The sequence below is a fragment of the Phoenix dactylifera genome, unplaced genomic scaffold (genome assembly GCF_009389715.1).
Source record: "Phoenix dactylifera cultivar Barhee BC4 unplaced genomic scaffold, palm_55x_up_171113_PBpolish2nd_filt_p 000140F, whole genome shotgun sequence".
Classification (NCBI taxonomy): Eukaryota; Viridiplantae; Streptophyta; class Magnoliopsida; order Arecales; family Arecaceae; genus Phoenix; species Phoenix dactylifera.
Window position 1 is genome coordinate 535513 of NW_024067696.1, and position 18880 is coordinate 554392.

The window sequence follows — 18880 nt, forward strand, 5'->3', positions numbered from 1 at the left end:
ATCGAGTTCAAGACTCAACCCACAGCTCCCAAAGCCCAAGCATCGAAACAGGGCAAAGGTGGGGGAGCGAAATCAGGTCACAAAGGAGGTACAAAGGGCTCGAATCCGAGCTCCTCAAGTGGAGGGGCTTCCCAAGCGAAGGGCAAAGGGGTGGCGCAAGGTACCAGCACCATCTCATGCTATATTTGCAATGGACCGCACAAGGTGAAGGACTGTCCATTGAGGGGCAAGATAGCATCTATGGCGGTGGAGGAGAAGCAAGAGACCGACCAAAGGATGGGCTCACTCAGTCTCAATGCCCTGAAGGCCAAGGGGCCACGAGGTCTGCTCTATGCACCTATCTGCATTGGTGGTCACATCTTCCAGGCCCTCATTGATACGGGTGCCACTGACTTCTTCGTGGATCTAGCTACGGCAAAGAGGTTAAATCTGAAGATTGAACATGATGAACACACGTTCAAGGCGGTCAATTCCGCAGAAGTGGCTACCAGCGGAACGTCGAAGGATGTTGAGATCCAATTCGGCGCATGGACCGGACGGGTGACAGCGGTGGTCGCCCCGATCGACGACTATGAGGTGGTCATCGGCATGTCTTTGCTTACCCAGCTACAAGCCATGATAAAGCCGGATTCAGATGTGGTGGTGGTCCTGAATCCGAGTGGAGCTTGCGTAGTTCCAGGGAAGCGAGTTAAAGGGACTCCGCAGCGAGTCCTATCGGCGATGCAACTTGCTAAGGGGCTGAGAAGGGGACTTCCAACATATATTGCGTCTCTTCAGGAGGAAGAACTACTGGAAGGAGAGGAGATTCCAGCGCCCATCGAGGGTGTTCTCACTGAATTCAGGGATGTGATGCCCCCCGAGTTACCCAAGCAATTGCCGCCAAAAAGAGAAATCGATCATCGGATTGATTTGGTGCATGGAGCACGTCCACCAGCTCAAGCACCATATAGGATGGCCCCACCTGAACTCCAGGAGCTGAGGAGGCAGCTAACGGAGTTGGTGGACAGCGGGTTCATTCGACCTTCGAAGAGTCCGTATGGAGCACCGGTACTTTTTCAGAAGAAGCACGATGGTTCGTTGAGACTCTGCATCGACTACAGGGCCCTCAACAAGCTCACGGTGAAGAACAAGTACCCCATTCCTCGGATTGATGATTTGTTCGATCAACTTGGCAAGGCACGATGGATTTCCAAGTTGGATCTTCGCAGCGGGTACTATCAGGTTCGCGTGGCGGAGGAGGACATTGAGAAGACTGCATGTGTGACAAGGTACGGGAGCTTTGAGTACCTTGTCATGCCTTTCGGCCTCACCAACGCACCAGCAACTTTCTGTGCTTTGATGCAGCGTGTACTCCACGACTTCATCGATAAATTCGTGGTAGTATACTTGGATGACATTGTTGTATACAGCCGGACATTGGATGAGCATATGGCACACCTGAGGCAAGTCTTCTCTACCCTACGGCGGCACCAACTCTTTGTGAAGAGGGAGAAGTGTGTGTTTGCGCAGCAGAGGGTGCCGTTCCTCGGGCACATCATTGGGGATGGAAGGCTCAAGATGGATCCCTCAAAAATTTCAGCCATAGCCGAGTGGGAGGTACCTACACGTGTTACAACACTTACGCTCTTTTCTTGGCTTGGCAAATTACTATAGGAGGTTCATCATCGGATATTCGAAGTTATGCGCCCCACTGACGGATTTGTTAAAGAAGGATCGACCATGGCGGTGGTCAAACCAATGTCAGGAGGCATTTGATCGTCTCAAGCAGGGCGGTCACGGCGGAGCCGGTCCTCGTGCTACCGGACTTTTCTATTTCTTTTGAAGTCCACACCGACGCATCAGATTTTGCCATTGGAGGGGTGCTCATGCAGGAAGGGCACCCAGTGGCCTACGAGAGTCGGAAGTTGAACGACACCGAGCGCAGGTATACGGTTCATGAAAAAGAGATGACTGCAATTGTGCACTGTCTTCGAACCTGGCGTCATTACCTCCTCGGATCTAAGTTTGTGGTGCGCACGGATAACGTGGCCACAAGCTACTTTCAGACCCAACCAAAACTCACCCCCAAGCAGGCGAGATGGCAGCAGTTTCTGGCTGAATTTGATTTCGACATCGAGTACAAGCCGGGCCGAACTAATTCAGTTCCTGATGCTTTGAGTAGAAAGGCACAGCTGGCTGCAGTCTCTTCCTTTTCCGGACCAGCAAGTAACCTAATGGAGAGGGTCAAGACCGAGATGGAGAAGGATCAATGGGCCACTTCCATGGGTGAACTCATCAAAGACGGCAAGGCGCGCCGTTTCTGGACCGAAGGAGGGCTGATTTTGACACGAGGGCGACGTGTCTATGTGCCTTCAGGTGGAGGGCTGAGGCGCGAGGTGTTACGAGAACACCATGATTCTATGTGGGCGGGACACCAGGGGGTGCATCGGACCCAAGCTCTCATAGAACATAACTACTATTGGCCGAAGATGCGGGATGACATCGAGGAGTATGTTCGCACTTGTCTACTATGCCAACAAGACAAGATTGAACATCGACGGCCTGCGGGGTTGTTGGAGCCATTACCTATACCAGAGCGTCCGTGGGAGAGTGTCTCCATGGACTTCATCATAGGACTACCTCTGGCGGATGGGAACAGCTCTATCATGGTAGTGGTGGATCGCTTCTCGAAGTACGGAGTCTTCATTGCAGCACCTACTACTTGCCATGCAGAGGACGTGGCGCGGTTGTTCTTTACATATGTGGTGAAATATTGGGGGATACCGCGGAGTATCGTTTCTGATCGCGATGCTCGCTTCACGGGGAGGTTCTGGACGGAGTTATTTCCGGATACTCGGAACGGAGTTGAAGATGTCCACGGCCTTCCACCCTCAGACCGATGGCCAAACAGAGCGAACCAATGCATTATTGGAGATGTATTTGAGGCACTATGTGAGTGCCAACCAGCGGGATTGGGTGCGACTCTTGGACCAAGCCCAATTCAGCTACAACTTACAGCGATCGGAGTCGACAGGTAAATCACCATTCGAGGTGATTACAGGGCTGCAACCAGACACTCCGGGAAGTATCGCAGCAGACTACATGGGACGTAGTCCGACCGCCTACAGGTTCGTGAGGGATCTGAAGGAGGATACAGATTTGGTTCAGGTCTCCTTGTGGGAAGGCGACCAAACGAATGAAGAAGTGGGCTGACATAAAGCGGCGGGCAGCCTGAATTTCAGGTTGGTGATCGGGTATTGGTGAAGCTTTATCATCACATGAAATTGAAGTCGGGCTACCACAAAGCACTTGTGAGGAGGTATGAAGGTCCCTTCATCATCACACATCGAATTGGAGAGACAGCATACCGATTGTCGCTGCCTTCCAAGCTGAAAGTGCACCCGGTGTTCCACGTGTCCTTGTTGAAACCATTCAAAGAGGACACAACTGACCCTTCTCGGGCTCGAAGCGGGCGAGCTCCAGTGGCCGTACGAGTTCATTACACCAAGAAGGTTTCTGAAATCAAGGCGGACAGGAAAAAGGGTAACCGTGTGCAATACTTAGTCCGATGGAAAGGACTATCAGATTCAGAAGCAAGCTGGGAATATGGTGACGAACTATGGCAGTTCGAAGACATCATCAACGAGTACCGCCTAGCCTCGTCAGGGGCGACTTCGGCTTAGGTGGGGGAGGGTGTCACGGCTCTCGAATCGGGGCTGGACCGGACGCGGATCAAGGTATAAACCAGATCAGGTCGCTGGACGGGTTCGAGGTCTGACGGTGCTCTCTAGAGATTTGGGCAACTTGGAGACCAAATCTGGGCCCTAGGATCACCTAGGGAAACGTGTGCAAGATGTAGGTGGAATACCCAAGAGCATGGGGCCGTGGGCACGTGCTCCAAGGCGTGTATTGTTGAGAATACATGCTGGTTCATCATTAGGAGGAAAGCTGCTGCAACGAGACTGATTCAGCGTTGTGGGCTTATCTCGAAGCATGGACTGAATCCGGGAAATTGGGATGCATGGAAATGTGTGCCACTGATGGAGGAACGTGGCATAAGTCTCCAGAAGGCAAGGGACACGTTTTAACACGTTTTTATAACTGAAAACGTGTATGGTTAGAAGACGTGGCTGAAACGCTGTTTCCACGCACTTTCACTTTGAGGGGCATTTTGGGAACTCTACAGAAGTCCGTTCAGAGTGGAAAAGGTGCCATCTAGAAGGATTTTCGTCCTGAATCCCAACGAATCTAGTTTCATGGTAGTCGGAGTTCGTTTGAGGCACGAACTTGGCTGTTTTATCTGATTGCGCAGAATCCTGCGGGAATCGGGGGTTTTCCTATCTTATCTAGAATTCATCCTTATCTTGTGCATGGGAAGTTGAGTTCGTGAGGGACTTGTAACTGGAGGTTGTTCCTCTATAAGAGGACCCTCAAAGGGGAGGGATCGGTATCCGGTAGAGCTGGAGAGGCCAAGAGAGCTTATTGTAATCAGTTGAGTGGTTATTCAATAAAGTTCTCTTCCCCTACATTTCTTCTTCTCCTTCGTGGTATTTTCTGGTGTTGTGTTTCGCTGCATTATTGTTGTTAGGCGTGACCTAAGTCATAGAGACTAGGTACCCACGCCAGGAAGGCTGATCGGTTATCTTCGATAGACCGAGCCGCACGTTGTTGGGATTCGCTTTGTAATCCTTCGTTCGTGTCACTAGGCAAGCTGTTATGGCTGCACAAGCCTCATCTCTCATTCAACAACAGATTGCCCGAAATTCAAAGACCCTGGTTGCCCCACCATTGAAATAAAAATAGGAGAGATGATCATCCAGAGAGCCCTATTAGATTTAGGAGCCAGTGTGAACCTACTTCCCTACTATGTGTACCAAAAGTTAGGTTTGGGAGAATTAAAGCCCACAAATATTATCCTTCCTTAGCAGATAGACGGTGAAGTACCCCAAGGGATGTAGAGGATGTAATAGTGAAAGTAAATGAGTTTTACTATCCTTGACTTCGTATCCTTGAGACGAAACCTGCAATACATCCAGACAGTCACACACCTATAATTTTAGGTAGACCTTTCTTAGCCACAGCAAATGTTGTGATCAGCTGTCGAAATGGGATGCTGAAGTTATCTTTTGGCAACATGAAAGTCGAACTTAATGTCTTTAACATAAGTAAACAACCACCAGATGACAAAGAAATCAATGAAGTTGACATGATTGAAAGTCTGGTTCAGGAGACTTTCTTACAAACCTATAATAAGGATCCTTTAGAGGCTTACCTTGCCTATTCCGAGGAAGGGGTCAAGCATGCGCCCCTTAGTTCTGTTCTCCTTATGAGCATAGATCATCATCAGCCGACTGTTCTTCATCGGACTCTTCCAAAACCATTCTTAGATAATGGTTGAAAAAAAAGGAGGATTTACATTTTGTCCGGCTGAAGACATAAAACTTAGCACTCTTGGGAGGCAACCCAACATGTAAATATTATTAAAATAATAATAATAATAATAATAATTAAAATAAAAAAAATTCAATAAATTACTAACATGCAGGTTTGGGGGTTTTTGGCCCCAATTGTCACTTTATCCACCCATATCAGGTAACTTCTCCTCTATCCTATTACTGCTTTAAATTCTCTTTAACATTGAGGACAATGTTAGATTTAGGTATGGAGGTGAGAATATTTTTGATTTTTTATGCGAAAAAAAAATTAAAATTTTAAAAAAAAAGGAGTTCAAATTTTTAACTCAAACTCTAATCTTTTTGGCTGTACAAACTAGGAATTGCTTTGACAATAGCTTTGAGTTAAGGAATATGATAGCAGTTCTAGCTTGAGTTTTCGTCCCACCTATCTTCTGCTAACATGTTACAAGATGATTTAGCACCAACACGTAAGCATATGAATAGTGGGGTATGTATACTTGCAACTATATGAATACTTTTAATCTTCGAGATAATTTAAAGTTATATGTGTGATGAACATCCTAATCAAAAAAAAAAGAAAAAAAGAAAGATAAATAAATAAAAATAATGAGTTTATTTTAAGTCTTCTCACTGAGTAACCGGGCCTCTTGCCTGGCAAGCAGCGAGTGTTCGCGTAAAAAGGTGAGTATGATTGAGATTAAACTCGGAGTGACTAATTTGGCCTTGAAGCCTAGTTAACTTGAGTTATTAAGCCTGTTAGGGTGTCTCTACACCTAGTGCCCTGAGCCATCTGGATCGGGAGTCATTGGCCTGAACACTCCACTACATGGGTTAGCTAGAAAGCTTAATAAGGCTAGATATTGCACAAGTCATTCTTCTTTTCATTCAAAAAGAAATAAAATAAAATAAATAAATAAATAAATAAATAAATTAAATAAATCTGGGGTGTTCATTACCATTTAAACTCTAGAAAGTCTTGAAAATTGAAGTGATCATGTTGGAAGTAAGTAAAAGCCACTCATTTATATGATACTATCTTGCACCTCAACTACATTCTTGACTTGTTAGCAGATAGATGGGGAGTAATGGAAACTTGAGTTAGAGTCTGCTTAAATATGATAGCATAAGTCTTTATTGTCCTTCGCAATTCTAAGTTCATACAGTAATACTTGTTCAAATTTCGAGTTAAAATTGGAAAATCCCTGACTGATGAAGTTTGTGGGTAACTTCACTGCAAACCCTCACGAGGCAACACTCGTCCACCTAGGGTAACCTAAGGGTTTAAAGGCTTGTTGCACGTGCTAAGTGCATCGTGATTCCCTACGAAAATGGGTACATATCTTTAGTTTTTTGGTGTAATTTAGTTTAAAAAAGAAAAAAAAGAAAAAAAAAAGAGAGTCATAAGTTAGACTACATCTTTTTGTGCCCTCATTTTATCGTTTGCTTGTTAATTGGCTAGAGACTAGCAATAAGCTAGTTGGGGGGTGGTGATGAGAGCACAAAGTGCGATCTACATGTCACTAAAATTAATGTTATTGCTAACCGATAATAATAAATTCACTAGATTAATATTATATTTGGGTTTGACTACAGATTATCATAAATTAGAGATAAAATGCACATTGAGTACAATTTGACTTCAGAATGATCCCCTTCCCAGATCCGACCCGGTTGAAGATCGAGTCGGGTTCCGAGTCGGGTTTCGGGTCCGAATCGAGTCGAATTTCTTTATGCTTTTAGGAAAGAATTTTGGGCAAATCTAATTGGCCATATCATAACTATGAGGTGCTGGGTGACCCATGACTTGAAAGAATTGCACTTGACCTCCAGTTAGAAAGATGAACCATGACGAACTCAGTCCGTCGTCCTACAGCCAAATTTTATATCACACTATTTTTTAACTATATGACTAATTGGACGGAACTCGGTATCTTCCAGCTCCCATCTCAGGAGGGCAAAGAAAGTCACAGACCTTCTTCCAAAATCCAATTCCATTGCAGAAACTGGCACATGACCCATATTCAGTTCACCGCATCCAAGCCAAACGTCCAGGGATCCACGGATCAGCTTCCCCCAGCATCAACGTCCAAGCCGCATCAAAATCCCATGCTGCAATCAAGCTTCTTCCGTCCGTTTCCAAGGCGTGATCACAAACGCCTAATCCAGCATCACGCGTGATCCCAGCAGACGTCCGCTCCTCCCAGCAGTCCGCGTTCTTCACGCGATTCCAGCATCCGTGTTCAATCCCAACGTGCTCCCAAATTCATGCGTCCACCCTTCATCCGAATCAAATCTCCAGCTTCATCCGTGCAAGAGAGAAGGAATGATCCCAAGCGCCCGTCCGCGTTCATCACGGATCCCGCATCCGTCCGTGGGCCAAAGAAGAAGATGATCTTCTTCCATCCGTGAAGCATTCCTCCCGGCGATCCCGCACCGCGTCCCCCTCTTCCGGCGAGGGCCCCTGCATCGCGTCCCTTCCTAGATCAGCCATCCGTGAAGGAAGCCCTAGCCTGTTCCGCGATCAGCTCAGCCTCCTTCGCACGATCCGCCCGTCCGCGTTCATCACGGATCCCGCATCCGTCCGTGGGCCAAAGAAGAAGATGGATCTTCTTCCATCCGTGAAGCATTCCTCCCGACGATCCCGCACCGTGTCCCCCTCTTCCGGATTCGAGGGCCCCTGCATCGCGTCCCTTCCTAGATCAGCCATCCGTGAAGGAAGCCCCAGCCTGTTCCGCGATCAGCTCAGCCTCCTTCGCACGATTCGCTCGTCCGCGTCACTGCCAGCAGCCCAAGCTCCCGAGTCCGCCTCCTTTGAAGCCGGTGATGCATCCCATGCTTCAAGCCTCCGCGTCTGCAAGCACCGTGATCCAAGCACCCAGCGGCTCATCCGAGATCGGCTCCTCCTTCCGTTTCCAAATCCCAGCCCCCAAGTAATCGGATCCCCATCGATCAAGCATCCGTTACCCCTCCATCAAGGGATTCGTCGCTGTCCATCAGGGGGTGGGCGACCTATTTAAGGAGAGGAGGAGGGGAGGAGCTGGGAGGGTGGTGGCCGGCGGGTCCAAAGGAGAAGAAGAAGCTCGGCTGGTTCAAGAAGGAACAGGGGAGAGGGATTGTTGTGAAGGAAATGCTCTGTTTTCTCTTTTGAAAACAGAGCATGTTCTAATATTTTCTTTTTCTTTTTGTTTTTTTTAAGAGTTTTATTTTAAGAGCATGTGTTTTGGGGTTTTTAGTTTTATTTATGCTAAAGTTGTAATTTCTGTTGTTTTTAATTTCCGTTCTTCAAATTCTGTAATCTTTCTTTTTTTTTATGCAATATATGAAATTTTCTTTTGTGCAATTTATGTTCCAGGTTTCAATCTTCTTAGCACTTGCTTTCATCCATTTCAATTCATGCCAAAATTTTCCTTTGAATAGTTAAACATTTCATGAATTTATAAATGCTCTTTGATTTCTAAATACTTGTCTTTTTATTATTTTTAAATAAAGAAAATTCTCCGGTAGACTAGAGAATCCATCAATATCCTCATAATAATGTTTTTCTTTAGTTATTCGAAATTCGATTTTGAATCCGAGTGAACGTTTTAATTTTTATGCAACTCCAATCACCTCCCTGTGGATCGACCTCTTACAACCACTATTCTTCGAGTAGGAAAGGTAAGAGTAAAATTTAAATTAACTTTTGTTTGTCGGTTCTAACAACGATCTGTTTAGCATATTTTTAGGTAGACAGGAATCGAACGAACACAAGGCTATGCTGAAATAAAATTAACATCGAGGACTCAAAAGCAAAAATAACCAAATGATTCAGTCTAAGGCGGTCTAGTGGATCCAACCGTATCACTCCACCACGCTTCTCTTAACCTTGTTCTCAAGGTCGGAAGTCAGAGAAACGATCAAGTATCTCAGTCTCAAACTCCCATGTGGCCTGGTCTACTGCTCTCCTCAGCCACTCCACTAGTATATGGTTTTCAGTCGTCCATCTACTCGTATTCTGCGCTTCGCCAGCACTTGAACCGGCTCCACTACCTCATCCTCTAGTGGCTCATGTATGATCGGGCCGATAGATGTCTTGGGTCCAAGCCGGGCCCTCAGAAGCGACATGTGGAATACCAGGTAAACTCTCGATGTAGTCGGCAAGTCCAAGCGATACGCCACGGGTCCAATGCGCTCCAAGATTTGAAAGGGCCCGTAGAAACAATGAGAGAGCTTTTGGTTCGCCATAGGCCGCAGTGTCAACTGTTGATATGGCTGTGCCTTGACGTATACCCAGTCGCCCACCTCGTATACTGGATCTCTACTTCCGATCATGTAGCTATTTCATCCTGTTTTGCACAGTCATTATGTGGAACTTTAACCGCCGCAAGGTAGCGTCGCGGTCTAAGAGCTCAAAATCTGCCTCTGTCCGGTTTGCATGTGACAGTGGATCATAGACTCGCAGCGTCGGTGGTACTCGTCCATACACCGCCTCAAAGGGTGTCATCCCTATGGCTGAGTGGAAAGCGGTGTTGTACGAATACTCGACCCAAGGTAAATAAGAAAGCCACTCTCGGGGCCGATCACCAATCATACAGCGCAAGTACTGCTCGATGCAGCGATTTACCACCTCCGTCTGCCCATCGGTCTGAGGGTGGTAAGCCGAGCTCATGGCAAGCTTCGTCCCTTGCTGTTTGAAGTAAGCCTGCAAGAATGCGCTAACAAAAATGCGGTCACGATCAGAAACAATAGTCCGAGGCATACCATGTAATCGAGCAACATCCCGTATGTAGACCTCTGCCACCCGTCGAGCAGAAAATAGATGTGCAAGCGCCGAAAAATGGGCATACTTGCTGAGGCGGTCCACAACGACCATAATCACTGAGTACCCTCAAACTAATGGCAGCCCCTCAATGAAGTCCATCGACACATCCTTCCAAACCTGATCAGGAATCGGTAAAGGCTGAAGTAGACCCGCAGGTCGCAGTGAATCCGCCTTCCCCCTTTGGCACACATCGCATTGCTGTACATAAGCTCTGACCGCTGACTTCATGCCTACCCATGTACAGCTCTGGCTCAGCCTCTTGTAGGTCCTGAAAAATCCCTCGTGTCTAGCAAAAGGAGTATCATGGAAGTGCTGGATAATACCCGCAAGGCTGAATTGGTGGGCACGCGGATCAACCCGTGGTCCAGAATCAACCCATCTCGATCCTCCATCTTGGGGTGACTGCTCGGGTCTGTTGCCAACTCCCTCTGATCTGTACTAGGTCCAGATCCCAGCATGTGGCGGTCCTTAAGTCTGAAATAAAAGGAAAAACCGGCGTAGTCAAAGCCGCCAACTCGCCGGACTCGGGTTGGCGCGATAGTGCATCCGCCACTCAGTTTTCTGCGCCCCTTTTGTACACCATCTCATAGTTGTAGCCGAGAAGCTTCGACACCCACCTCTGCTGGGCTGGAGTATGTATGCGCTGCTCAAAAAAAAATGGAAGGCTCTGCTGATTAGTCCGAACGATGAATCGACGGCTGATAAGGTATGGCCTCCACTTTGTGACTGCATGGATGACCGCCATCATCTCCCTCTCATACGTGGACAACGAGCAGGTCCTAGGGGACAACGCCTTGCTCATGAAAGCAATTGGCCGTCCCTCCTGCATCAAAACAGCACCAATGCCGCCACCGTAAGCATCGCACTCGACTACAAACGGTTTGGCAAAATCGGGTAGCACCAAACTAGGGCTGTCATCATGGCTTTCTTGAGCTTCTCGAATGCTTCCGTCACTGCCTCGGTCCATCTAAACTCGCCCTTTAGCAGCAGCAGGGTCAACGGCGCGGCGATCTTTCCATATCCCTCCACAAACCGGCGGTAATAACCGGTTAGGCCCAAAAATCCTTGCAGCTCCTTTTGGCTCTTGGGCAACGGCCACTCAGTCATGCAATGTATCTTTGCTTGGTCCGCCTCCACACCTGCAGCAGAGATGATATGGCCTAGGTACTCAACCTTCGGCTCGGCCTATAGGTACTTGGATCGCTTCACCTTCAGTTGATTTCTGCGTAGAATTTTCAGCACTTCCTCCAAGTGCTCTACGTGCTCCTGCCATGAACGACTGTAAACCAGCATGTCATCGAAGAATACAAGGACATACCGTCGTAGTAATGGTCTGAATATGTCGTTCATGAGCCCCTGAAACATCGCTGGTGCGTTGGTGAGGTCGAACGGCATCACCCGGAACTCATAATGGCCATCATGTGTCCGAAATGCCGTCTTGTGCACATCTTCAGGCCTGACGCGAATCTGGTGGTATCCGGCATGGAGATCAAGTTTGCTGAAGTAGGCCGCACCAGTAAGCTCATCCAACAGTTCCTCTATGACTGGAATCGGATACTGGTCCTTAACGGTGATCGCGTTAAGTGCCCGGTAGTCGACGCATAATCGCCACGTCCTGTCCTTCTTATGTACCAGCAGCACCGGCGATGAATATGAGCTTCTACTGGGCTGAATGATGCCGCTCTCCAACATCTCTCGTACCATCTTTGAGATCTCCTGCTTCTAAACTTGCGGGTAGCGGTAAGGCCTCACATTCACCGGTTCAGCTCCTGGACGATCGTCGAGATCTCTCGTACCATCTTCGAGATCTCCTCCTTCGTGCTCCCTCTTGGGTGGAAGACCATGAGGCTCCTCAAATAAATCAGCGAACCCCTGTAAGAGAGCAGCCAAATCAGTAGGTATACCTACCTCCGTCGTGGTCTTCGTCGACAGAGGTAAGAGCTGCATCAAGTAGCTACGTGCACCGGGTCCGGGCAAGCCGACTAGGGGCTGAAGTGCGGCCCCTGGGCTAGGCCGAATGCCATCCAATCTAACTCGCCATCCGCTCTGTCTGAAAGTCACCCACATCTCGACGAAGTCGAATGTAACCGAGCCAAGACTCTGTAGCCACTACGTACGAAGGACCAAATTAGCTCCTCGTAATGCCAACGGGTAGAGATCGAGCTTGAATTGGCTGCCCTGGATCGTCAAAGTGATGCCTCGGTATATGCCCTCCGCCCTCAACGTGGTTACGTCACCTAATGCCACATCGAAGCCCACTGTCGACTCTGCTATGAGATCGATCTGTTTGACGAGCCTCTCGTCCAAGAAGTTATAGGTGCTGTCCGTATCTATGAGGATACGCACCACACGTCTTTTGATCATGCTGTCCACGCGTAGCGTTTCGGTGTCGCCGATCTGGAGTAGGCATGCAATGAATCTAAGGTGGCACGTCCTCTTCCTCGGCCTCTAAATCTTGGGGCTCGTCCTTAGCAACCTCATCACCATCTTCAGCCATGGCCTCGTCCTCCAATCCGTCGATCAACATCACCGCTCCGACGGGCCGCGCACACCGGTGTCCCGGTGTAAACTTCTCATCGCAGCGAAAACATAGGCCTTTTGCTCGACATTCCTCCACTTGTGCTGGCATCAAGGTCCTCCCGGGTGGACGCTCAACCCTCTTGACGTCACCTGACAAGCGAAGAGGGGTCCTCGACCTTGTGTTGGCTGCTACAGCCGCCGGCGCTCTCAACTGGCCGATGGAGCCCCCTGCAATTTGGCCAGCCCGGGGGTTGGTCCAGCTGCCCCGTGCCGCTGCTCGAGTGGTCTGATCTTCTCTTCCACCATCAGGGCCAAGGCAAAGGCATCCTCCAGCAATTGTGGCAGCAAAGTCCTCACCTCGGCTTGAATGTCGACGCGAAGTCCTCCAAGGTATACGCTTTTCAGCACGAAGTCGCTCCACCCCACCACTCGGTTGCTGATCCTCACAAACTCCTCTTGAAAGGCTCTAACAGTAGTCTTTTGGGTGACCCTTGATAGCATAGACTGGAAGTCGTCGTACTCGGTAGGGCCAAAATGCCGACAAATTGCTGTAGAAAAATCCTCCCAACCATCAAAAGGTCGGGCTCGGTCGGCAGTTTGAAACCATCGCAGGACGGTCTCTTATAGGTGAAAAGATGAGATCAATACCTTTTGGTCCTCCGCTGTGCCATGGTAGTAAAAGAACCGCTCAGCCTGATACACCCAATCGAGAGGATCGCCGTCTTTAAACTTGGAAAATTTCAGCCTAAGAGTCAGTCCGCAATTTTCTCCCTCTCGATCTCCATTACGGTCCCGATCTCGTTCATATCCTCGGCGTGGGTACTCCTCCACATGCTGGTTCCTCATCTGAAAATTCTGGATGGGATCATCCTCCATATCCGACCCATCGTCGATGCCAATCGGGCTCAGCCCCCGAGCCCTAGCGCGTGCGCCAATCGGTATGAGCTCGGGTCGGGGTCTAGGTCGATCTTCTCCTTAGTCCAGCCGCGTCTCCTCTGGTGGATTGGGAAGGAGAGGCTCGCAAGGAGGGGGTCCCCTCCATCCTGGTCATCCACGGGTAGGGGCCGGAGATTCCACTCGGGTCCGATGCGGAACTTCCCCCGGTGGAGTTTCTTGCCGCTGATTTAGCAATAGTTGCAGCATCATCTCGATATGGTGTTGCGTGGTATCCATCTTCTCCATCAATTGCTGTTGGCTCTGCTGCATAGTTGTTTGATTCCCACGCAAGAACTCTAAGAGATGGTCGGTGGAATCAAGATCGGATCTCAGGTCCGCCGAGGCTGCGGGTGATCGCGAGCCTTCTTGATGTGGGTCGACGCCCTTTGAAGATGCCGCTTCTTGCTGCTTCGAGGTTGTAGAGCAGGTGTTCACCATCTTCCAAGGCCAAGGATTGAACTTCTCTAATACCAAATTGATGCGATCCAATAGAATTCGATCCGTATCTCAAGATTCTTGACTCTTCTTGATTTCTGGGAGGGTGGATCCGACCTGCTTTCAGGAATGATTTCTGAAGATCCGCCCATCAAATCGATCTTAATTTTGGATATGTTGTAGGTATCCTCGTTATCTTTCCAACGATAGGTCGTGGGTCTATAGGGAATGTCGGGATCTCGAGATATCAACCTCCGATTGACGACTGCACGGGGGAGGACGGGCTGATAATCCGACGGGATGGAGTTGTTTGTAGAGGCTGGAAGGGATCAAGGAGGAGAGGAAGAAGAGGGACAAGGTGGCTGGCCTCTCGGGACAGAGGTGGTGCAGCCGAACGAAGGAGGGGGCGGCAGCCTTGGACGGCGGCCTAGGGAGAGGAGGAAGGCGTCGCAAGAAGAGAGGAGCTAAGGCATCCGCAATTTCTATCCGTGGTAGCTAAGGCATGGGCTATAGATGTAAAAGGAAGTCCGATGTATCAACTATGCCATAAGTTGAAGCATTTGAAAGGGGAGTTCAAAAAGTTCAATAAGGAGTTCTTTGCAAATTTGCCTCGGCGAGTGTGCGAGCTAAAGAGGCTTTGGAGGAGGTACAACGTATGATTCAGCATCATCCCCTTGAATCGCCTTTTCACACCAAGGATTCAAGGCTCATTAAGGATTATTATTTGGAGTTGAGCAGAGCGGAAGAAAGTTTTTTGAAGCAAAAGGCTCGGGTTCAGTGGCTGAATTTGGGAGACAAGAATTTGAGGTTCTTCTTCCAATCTATGAAGCTTTTTCAGAGTCGTAGCAAGATCACATCTATTTCTACTGATGATGGGGCTCGGGTGGAGACTTCGGGTGAGGTCAGTGACACCATTGTGCAGTTCTTTCAGAATCTTCTAGGTTCTCATGTGGTTGTGGGTGTTGATGAGGACATGCTTCAGCGAGTCCTTCCAAAGCAGCTCACTGAGATTCAGAGGGAGGATTTAGATCGATCTGTTTCAGATGACGAAATAAGGATAGTGATGTTCTCTTTGAAGGACAACAAGGCTCCCGGTCCGAATGGTTTTAGTGCTGGCTTCTTTAAGAAGGCTTGGAATATAGTTGGGGCAGATGTCATAGAGGCTATCCAATCTTTTTTCTCCTCCGGGCATCTTCTAAAACAAGTAAATGCTACAACACTTTCTTTGATTCCTAATATTCAAAACCCTACCAAGGTAAAGGACTTTAGACCAATTTCTTGTTGTAACACTGTTTACAAGTGTATTGCAAAGCTCATAGCAAATAGGGTGAAGATGGTACTTTCAGGATTAGTGGGACCTTTCCAAACGGCCTTTGTTGCGAGTCGACGTATTAGTGATAATATTATCCTCTGCCAAGAGTTAATGCGGAACTATCATCGGTCTGGTGGCTCTCCGAGATGTGCTCTTAAGGTGGATCTAATGAAGGCATATGACTCCGTTCGGTGGGATTTTTTACTGGCTGTATTACGTGTTATGGGGTTTCCGGATAGAGTTGTTAGATGGATTGCGGAGTGTATCTCCACTACTCGCTTCTCCATCTCTATTAATGGCGAACTTCATGGATTCTTCCCTGGGGGTCGGGGCTTGCGGCAAGGGGATCCTATGTCACCTTATCTTTTTGTCCTAGCCATGGAAGTCTTTTCGGGTCTGATGGCTAATATGGTAAGGGACAGTGGTTTCAAGTACCTTAGCATCGTGAAAAGGAAAAGATCTCTCACTTGTGCTTTGCAGATGATCTTATGATTTTCTGTAAAGCGGATTTGGCTTCTGTGTCTTTGATCGGTGGTTGTCTTCAGCAATTTCGAGATTTCTCTGGACTTATACCAAATCTAGATAAGAGCAGCATGTTCATTTGTGGAGTGCCTTCCGAGCTTCGAATGCAGCTTTTGGATATCCTCGGGTATAATGAAGGAGCGCTTCCGATTAGGTATCTTAGTGTGCCACTTATAACGACTAAGTTAAAGGCTACTGATTGTAAGGTGTTGGTGGACCGGATTATTGCCAAAACCAAGAGTTGGACTTGCCGTGCTCTCTCCTTTGCAGGTAGATTGCAACTCATCAAATCTATTTTGTTTTCCATCCAAGTTTATTGGTGCTCCTTATTCATCTTGCCCAAATCAATTATTAAGAAGATGGAATCCACTTTAGGCTCTTTCCTTTGGAAGGGTTGTGAGCTTAGCACTAGAGGTGCGAAGGTAGCATGGGACAATATTTGTTTGCATAAGGAGGAAGGGGGTTTAGGCATTAAGAACATGGTGACTTGGAATAGGATAGCCATGACCAAACACTTATGGGCTCTCTGTAATGATGACGGTAACTCTCTTTGGTCTTTTTGGGTTCGCTCTTATCTTTTGCGAGGCAGAAGTATTTGGGAGATCAAATACCCTAGGGATTGCTCTTGGAGTTGGCGGAAGATTCTTAGTCTTCGCAGCCTTGTCCGATGGAAGATGAGATATCGAGTGGGCAATGGGAGTAGTATTTCACTTTGGTTTGACCATTGGCATCTCCTTGGTCCTCTTATTGAGGTGTTTGGAGAAAGGTTTATCTATGATTATGGCCTTGGGCAGAATGCCAAGGTGGAGGCTATTATTGATGGCCAGGAGTGGCACTGGCCTATCTCTCGCTCCCCTGCATGGCTTGAGCTCATTAGTAGTACTCCTACTTCATTCCGGCCAGATAGCAGAAGGCCGGATGTCTTGCAGTGGATTGATGCTCTGAAGGGTTCCTTCTCTGCTCGTGGTGTTTGGGAGTCGTTGCGCCCGCATCATAGTAGAGTGGACTGGTAGAAGCTTGTTTGGCATAGCCAAGCTATTCCAAGGATGTCCTTTATTCTTTGGTTAGCCATCTAGGATGCCTTGTATACTCAAGCTAAGCTTATACGCTTTGGCATTATTCAGGTCGCCCAATGTGTTTTGTGTGGGGGTGGGCATGAGGATGTGGATCATTTATTTTTTGAGTGCCTATTCTGATAAGAGCACACTTCGGACCGTCCTGGAAATAGGTAGAGAAAGAGGAACTTGACCCTATCCGCGACCTGCTGGTAGAACCAAAGTTATCAAAAGAAGCGTGACCCTAACCGCGACCTGCCGGTAGAACCAACACTATCAAGTTCTAATCCAAGAGCAAAGGTGAAGCTCTCATATAAGAGAAACTCTCAAATTTCATTCATGCGTCCTCCTCTCAAGTACAATCAGGTGCTATTTTAAGGCTGAAATGGCTTCAAAGAGAAGCAACTCCTAGGAAATTACATAGACTACTTGTCATGCATTTACCAAGGCTGCATTTACCAAGGCTTGGAAAAATGCATGTTACACCTACTCCTAAAAAAATAACCAGAACTTAGGAAAAAGGATCCCAAAGTAATTATAGTGACTTTGGGAACTACAAGAAAGTCTGAATGTGACTTGGGAAATACAAAATATCATCTGAAAAATCACCCCAAAAATATGCACGAAAATCCAAATACAATAGAAAAGTTGGCCTTCCCATGAATGCTTCTTGTCATGTGATTTGGACTTTCCAAAGAGTTGTCTTCAGGTTGGACTCAAAGCATCTTCACCCAATTGTATGAAAGTGACCCAATTAGGTGCAGCCTCTATCTCACGTTGGTCTTCTTTTCCTTTGATTTTTATGATCAGGCTTTCCAAAGCTTGTTTCATTCTCTTAGTCTTGGCACTAGTCATAGGACCTTCAATTCCATGCAAAGGATCTTTAGATGGGCTGGTTGCGTCTCTATCATTTCCTCCCTCTTCAAAAGGATTCGTCCTCGAATCAGATTCATCACCTACATCAAACAAAGATAGATCAGCCACATTAAAGGTAGCACTTACATTACCATATTCACTTGGCAAGTCCAGCTTGTAGGCATTGTCATTGATCTTCTCTAGAACTTGGAAGGGTCCATCTCCTCTTGTTTGCAGCTTAGATTTTCTTTGAGTGGAAAACCTCTCCTTCCTCATATGAACCCAAACCCAATCTCTCGGTTCAAAAATAACTTTAATATGCCCCTTATTTGCTTGCTTTGCATATTGCTCATTCTTCCTCTCAATGTTGGCTCGAACTTTTGCATGCAACTCCCTAATAGTATCCGCCTTTTTCTTACCATCCAAATTGGTACACTCATTAGTAGGCAAAGGTAAGATGTCCAAAGGAGTCAAAGGATTAAAGCTATACACAACTTCAAAAGGAGAATAAGAAGTAGTAGAATGAACAGTTCTATTATAAGCAAACTCAACATGTGGCAAGCATTTCTCCCAATTTTTCAAATTCTTTTGAATGATAGCACGCAACAAGGTAGTAAGTGTTCTATTTACTACTTCAGTTTGTCCATCCGTTTGAGGATGTGCAACAGTAGAAAATAAGAGTTTTGTTCCTAGTTTATTCCACAAAGTTTTCCAAAAATGACTTAGGAACTTCACAACCCTATCACTTAATATTGTTCTAGGCAATCCATGCAAGCGCATTATCTCTTTAAAGAATAGATCAGCAATATGTGTTGCATCATTGGTTTTAGAGCATGCAATGAAATGTGCCATTTTACTAAACCTATCAACAACGACAAATATACTATCTTTGCCACCTTGAGATCGAGGTAATTCCAACACAAAATCCATTGAAATATCAGTCCAAGGTTGATTAGACACAAGCAAAGGTGTATAGAAGCCATGGGGCATGACTTTAGATTTAGCTTGTTTACATGCTATGCACTTATCACAGACAGATTGCACATCA

The 18880-nt window shown here is 47.3% G+C and overlaps 1 protein-coding gene across 1 annotated transcript; it reads left to right on the forward strand.

The window, feature by feature from the left end:
* Positions 1–16596: 16596 nt before the first annotated feature.
* LOC120104898 lies at positions 16597–16935 on the forward strand. The gene has a single exon (XM_039116805.1). It carries the CDS (start codon positions 16597–16599, stop codon positions 16933–16935), a length of 339 nt encoding a protein of 112 aa, XP_038972733.1.
* The last annotated feature ends 1945 nt before the right edge of the window (positions 16936–18880 follow it).